The sequence below is a fragment of the Perca flavescens genome, chromosome 3, assembly GCF_004354835.1.
Source record: "Perca flavescens isolate YP-PL-M2 chromosome 3, PFLA_1.0, whole genome shotgun sequence".
Classification (NCBI taxonomy): domain Eukaryota; kingdom Metazoa; phylum Chordata; class Actinopteri; order Perciformes; family Percidae; genus Perca; species Perca flavescens.
In genome coordinates, this window is record NC_041333.1 from 14047177 (window position 1) to 14053842 (window position 6666).

Below are 6666 nucleotides of genomic sequence, written 5' to 3' on the forward strand. Positions count from 1 at the left end.
GCAAGTCAGGACAGTGGTGCTAGCTGACTAACTGTGACATCTATCTTGCTAATGACAACAGAAATATGTCCTCAGCACAATGTCATGAACCTTATGATTTTGAAAAAAAAGAACAGTACATAAAAATAATTATTTTGCAGGCTAAGGCAAAACTAGATATTTCTGTAACGAGAACTATAATGACAGCTATGATACTAATTATTGTATTGATTGTTGGACCATCAACAAGAAGGATGTAGTTAAGGAAAGCTGCACTGCCAGCTCCATGATAGTAGTACACTATAAGCCGTGTTAAGACACCTCTTCAACAATTACGCATGCAATATGGAAAGTGACAGAATCATGCAAAGACTAGCATACTTTTTTAGAAACGAAAAGAATTACATTTTCATGCCACCAATTATTTGCTTTTGAGATGCACTTAAGGTGATGAACTGACCACTGACAGTGAAAATGTAGGGGATTTCCTTTTTAAGGCCTTTTCTTTTTTGGTCCCTGATGTTTTGAATCAAGATTCAAATGGGATAATTAAAAAAAAAAAAATAAAAAAGTCAGTTCATCACCCCTCAGTGTTTCCTCATTACATATCTACTTTGTTTTAGAACTACATAGGTACATCTACTACACCACAGCTACATGCCAAGCTAAAAGGTGAAAGGTCATAGTACCAGGTCAAAAGTTGCGTCGAGGGGTCGCTTCAGTGATTTGACAGCCGACTGAGTCTTAATTAGCAGGCAGTGAGCACATGATGGCAATGGGCCAATGGGGTTCAAGCGCATTAACATAAACCAGCAAGCGAAGGTGCATCATGGGGGCAGCAGTGCAGTGTGGGTTGGTAAGAAAAAAAACAAAAAAACAAAAATAAACAAACAAACAAATAAAAACAAATCATTGTAATGCAATATACAACAACAAGAAGAAGACTAGGGCATGCACATTAATGGCTGTGGGGTTACTGAATAGAGTTTTGGGCCTTGACGGAGTTTATTGTCAGAAGAATATTGTGTTTCATGAACCATAACTATAACCCAGCTCTCAAACAGTAGCTGAAACTGCCATTAACATCGTCTAAATATATAATGAAACACTGTTGTCACCAAAGTTCTGCCTCGGCACACCTTAATGTCATTCTAAATTGGCCATAAAAGAACTTAAGTGTGTGCTTTTAAATACACCAGACAACATTTGTTTCTTTACTTATGTATTGCTTTATTGAGAATACATTTATAAAAATCTATAAATCACTTATGAGATCTATTTTGACCTACTTAGCCTACTTAGCATTTACTGTCATAGCGCATAAACTGTGGACATTAACCACAATACACACCGGCTGCTTCTATATTTTATTTTCGACTAAAAACACAGCTTTTAACACTGTACGGCTGTATAACTTCTAGGATGTTATATTTTACTATTTTAGTCTATTTATGCTATTTATGCTATCTCACTTTTTACTGTATTATGTTATTGCTGTCTCTCAGCTTTGCTAAAACACATTGTAACTATGTTTGAAAAGTGTTTAAAAGAGGCAGATAATAAAACAGTAGGGGATTTTAAAGGAACATGGCGACTTATTGGGACTTTAGCTTATTCACCGTATCCCCCAGAGTTAGATAAGTCCATACATACCCTTCTCATCTCTGTGCGTGTTGTAACTCTGTCTGACGCCCCCAGCGCTAGCTAAGCCTAGCACAGATCCTGGAGGTAACCGGCTTCAACTAGCCTACTGCTCCCAGTAAGTGACAAAATAACGCTGGCCAACATGTTCCTATTTACATGTTGTGATTTGTATAGTCACAGGGTGTACAAATAGCAAGGTCACATGAGACACAGCTATCTTCTAACCGTATACAAACTGGGAACTATATTCTCAGAAAGGCGAAGCACTGCTACTTCTGCTACTTGGGCGGAGTGATTTGCTAGCAGCACCTGAAGCCCTGTGGTGAGGAGCAGAGAGTTCGCCTGGAGCTCGCTCAGAGTTGGAGTAATAGAGTCAACAATTAATAGATAGTAAAAGCATAGTGACCTTGTTATTTGTACACCCTGTGACTATACAAATTACCTCCAGGATCTGTGCTAGGCTTAGCTAGCGCTGGGGTCGTCAGACAGAGTTATGACATGCACAGAGATGAGAAGGGTATGTATGGACTTGTCTAACTCTGGGGGATACGGTGAATAAGCTAAAGTCTCAATAAGTCGGCGTGTTCCTTTAACACAAGCCTGATAATGTTTGCTTTAATTTGGCTCAAAGGACTTAGGTTTGTGCTTTTGAAATACACTAATAAAACATTGTTTTTTCGCTTATGTATGTTTCCTCATGAAATTAGAATGTAAGTTGAAAAAAAACCAATTAAGATAATTTAATCCAAGTCTGTGGCCACATTGTAAAATTTACATTTTCACCATTGATCGTCATACAAGCTGAATGAGCAAAGGAATAAATCTGCTCACGACATTTATCATTTTAAAGAGAACGTTAAAAAGGGCAGATATTACCGATACTTTTGTTCGAATTTGGAGCCGGGTGTAATCGTATTATGCCTAATTTGGCTTCAACATGAAAGGTTAACTGAAGTCAACCTTAGCCTCCTTTCTGGAATACCTGCTGCACAATGTCATCTACAGAATTTGACTGAGCAAAACCTCATTGTGTCTCCATTTAGAAAGTTACCACTGCATTGCTGGACCAAGGTTCTAACTGAACAGCAGTCTACACAGTTGTCTTTGCAGCAAAAATGTAACATACCTGTTGACTGCGAACGACAGCAAAAAGATATATACGACTAACAAAGCAGCAGAACAAGGAGGAGCAGGAGGAGGGGAAGAGTACGCTCAGTCACATACGAGCACGTTCGCTACAGCCTGCCACTAATAAAGCACACATATCCTCTCTGTGTCTTCTTAGTGTGGTTTTTTGGGGTTCAGAGTTGAAGAGAGCACGAACAGAGGAGACTGGATGTGTGCTGGGAGATTGAGTAAAAGCACAGGGTAGAAGGTGTTGACTCAAACAACTACATCCATAAGAAACTGGGAAATCAAGGCCCAAATAAGAGTGTGTGTAGTATACTGTACGTGCTCATGAGCAGGCCATACTGAATGAGCCCACATCAACATTAGAAGAGCTTAATGATATATTATAGGTCATCATGTGAGGAATCTCTAAGTCTAATTTTTGGAACTGTGTGTACTCTACGCTTACATGTTATTTGTTTTAACTGATAGAAATTTCTCTGGCTGCACAGTACACAGTACTTCTGAAGTCCTTGTTGGTGTTGCAATCTGTGGACAGATACCTACCATGGCTGCAGCAGCTGCAGCCTGGTTGACTTGGTGTTGGGTGGCTTTGATCTTGGCCTGCAGGTGAGCCGGAGGGTGAAAGTACTTGCACTTCTCCCTCGAGCAGCGGCCCTTAATGTAGTCCATACACACAGTGACTGTGTTGTCATTGGTGTCAATCATAGTGCTGTCTGAAGGGTGGGCAAAGCGGCAGTCGTTCTCCCCACGTGTGCAGTTACCTCGCTGGTATTCCCGACACACCTGGTGCACACAAAACAACAACAATAACAAACACACTGTTTTAGCCCACTACTTTCACTTTGCCTACATGCCGATAAGATCACAAGAACTAAAACAGCAGACCCACATCCCACGTGAAGTTACTGCTCACTTTACTTCCCATTTGATGGAGTAATCAATCTGTTCGGTCATTTCAGAACTTGACAATCACTTTACCAGACAGAGCTAACCAATCTTAGTGACAGGCTCGGCCATTACTGTTGATTGATAAGCAGAACAGACCGTAACCAGCGTTTACACACTCATCGATCACACAACATTTATCCATTATTGAAATGAGCTGTGTTGTTGTTCTTCCTCATAGAAACAGAAGAGGGCAGTATCTGCGTGAACACTCGGGAAAGTGATTGCCTCAGCCTGGATGCAGGGGCTCAATGAGACTCATGGGACATATTGGGGCTGGTTGCCCTCACGGGAGGCTGCGGCTGACGTATTCGCCAACCCACGCATAATAATAACACACACACACACACACACACACACACACACACACAAACACACAAAGGTGTGCACATATAAATTATGAGGCAGCATTTTTTCCCAGAATTAAATGTTGACACTTAAATAACTGCAATAACTTAAGATCTCTGTTTGAGTACTGGCAGCCACTGCTGAGTCTGAATTGCACTCAGAATCCTATCCTACTCCAAATGAAATGTAATTTCATGGTACGTTGTATCGATCTATCAGTTATTGTAATAGAACAAGCCATTTACCAAATGTCTGTTTACCAGTCTCACTGTCTGCATGCATAAAAGATTTGATTTGTGGTGGAACGGCTGCCAGAGAAAAAGCCACCAACGGTGTAATCTACAAACTAACCCTGCTCTGTCTCCTGTCATGACAGCTCATCATCCGCAATCACCGGTCTGTGTGTGAGACGGGGCAGGATTCGGCCTCTCTCTCTGTCTCTTCTTTCTCTTACGTACCTCTCTCACGCACTCACACACTCGCATATGAATGTACACCTACACATGCACACTCACACACATTAATTCCCCACCACTGCCACCATCACCACTGCTGCTTCTGGTCTTATTTAAAAAAAAAAAAAAAAGAGAGACTGCCTTGTCCTTGTTGTCAGGCAGATGTTGGAGAGACTGGTGAGAGAGGGAGGGAGGGAGGGAGAGAGGGAGGAAACAACGGAGAGAGAGGACAATGTGTGGTCGATGAATAAAGAGTAAAGGACAGACAGATGGGGGTCAAGGAGACAGAGTGAGAGTCTTAGGGATCGAGTGAGTGAGGCTAGCATGGAAAAAAAAATAAGAGACGAAAGGGAAGACTAAGTGGAAGCAATTTGATGTTCTCTGCACCAGGTGCGGACCAGTGTGTGTTTTTTTAACAGTGTTTAATCATGCATTAGAGCGATCCAACCCAGTGGAAGTGCTTAGTTGGACAAACAAATAAAAGGTCCGTTAATCATATTTCTGTCCCCATGGTAACGGTCCCTCTAGGCCATTTACATCACCATGGTTTTAGGTAAGCAACATATGATTCTATGCACACTAAAAGGCTGCGGTATAGCTCCATAAACGATAGAGTTCGAGAGACTGCCGGAAAATATTTCCCAGGAAAAACAGTCTGGAGGATTGTCTTCTAAAATAGGAATTTCTCTCAGAGTCAAGGAAATAGCATGCACATATCTTCTTACTGGTATGTGTTTTGGTCCATAGAATTCCAGCTATGTTGATTTTGAACGACACACAAACTAAAATATGTCTGGCCCTTTTTTCTAAGATATTTTTAGCAAACCTAGTTCCTGATTAATTAGGCTGGATCTGAATGCTCCCAATCAAAAAGCTTCACCAGCACACACGGCTGAGCACTACAGGCAGTGTCGACCACTGGGCCTAAATATCGTGAGAGTTGAAATGATATTTGCCCTCTACCGCCAATTTTTGCATTTGGGTGATCCATATTACATATCTATATGTCTATTTACTGCACTTTGGTGCAGAATGCTATTAATCTTTAGCCGGAAAATAATTTCAATCCTGGACTGAATCGAGACCTGCGTGTTCCTCTTCTGTCAACTTGCCTCCAATTTTCCTCAGCCCCGATAACTTAACTCCATACTTTCTTTCTGTTATCTCTGTCTCTGCTGGCCCCAACTGCTCCCTCGATGACCACAACAGGTCTACAAATCGATTTCCTATCTCCCCTTCCATCTCTTTTTCCCGTCATTGACCCATCCCCTCGCTCTGCATGTCATCCACTCGCACAATCGGACCCAGAGACTTACTCAGCCTCACCCCCATTAATTACCCAGCTACCCAACATTTCATTTTACATGTAACCTTCCTAACGTTCTCACACGCCTCCTGCCAGCCTCCAACGATTTCCCCATTATTCCGCTGTGAGAGTTTCCCGGGCGGGGCTGCATAATGGATGAGATTGACTCACTGGCCAATTAATGACTATCTGAACACAGCCACAGGAGCGGCAGTCATCAGGTTTCAAATGACTGATTACCTTCATAGAAGAATTAAAGATTTTTGTGAAAATGACACACTGACACAGTATAAGTTGAGCTCGTGCTAAACAAAGCTGTCTGCTGCCTGTTGACGGGAAGCAGCATCAACAGTAGTGTTTGTAGAGATAGTCTCATTAATGTCTCGTTCTCTTTGCTTAAGTCTGGGGTAATGACTGCATTATGGTAATGGGATGTAGTAACTGTAACAGAAACTGTGTACCAGATCCATAATTAACAGAAACTGTTGAAGCAAGACTTTGCAACCCATGCTTTTAATATTCAAATAGGCACAGCCCATATTTCAAAGCCCAATCTGTTTGCATAGCTGGGAAAAAGACCCTCACCGGGTGCAGTGTTTACTAAAGTTTTGTTAATCTATCTTCTAATCTGTGACTGATATGAAAGTAACATTATAATTATGCAAATCCTCTCATTTGTGTGCTCTTTGGTATGTGCGCGCTTGTGCAGTCCCATTTATTCTGCGTCCGTGTGTGAGAATGTGTGTGTTGCTCACCTCCAGTCTGTCTGTCCTCATGAGTTTCTGTGCAGCAGCAGCAGCAGCAGCAGCTGGTACAGGGACATTGGGGTTGCTGGTGACCAGTACGGGGCCACTG

General features: G+C 41.9%; 1 protein-coding gene across 7 annotated transcripts in view; it reads right to left on the reverse strand.

Moving 5' to 3' along the window:
• Positions 1 to 6666, reverse strand: part of LOC114550738 (muscleblind-like protein 1) — a 70748-nt gene that overhangs the window by 6725 nt on the left and 57357 nt on the right. For 4 of the 7 annotated variants that reach the window (XM_028571543.1, XM_028571551.1, XM_028571554.1 and 1 more), the window contains exons 4-5: positions 6567 to 6666; positions 3301 to 3540 (exon numbers count right to left, since the gene is read on the reverse strand). The exon at positions 6567 to 6666 is cut by the window's right edge and continues 122 nt beyond it. In XM_028571543.1, the coding sequence (XP_028427344.1) occupies positions 3301 to 3540; positions 6567 to 6666 (340 nt within the window). Of the gene's footprint in view, positions 1 to 668; positions 723 to 3300; positions 3541 to 6566 lie in introns of all 7 variants that reach the window. The other 3 variants (XM_028571571.1, XM_028571563.1, XM_028571583.1) reach the window with 2 other exon arrangements.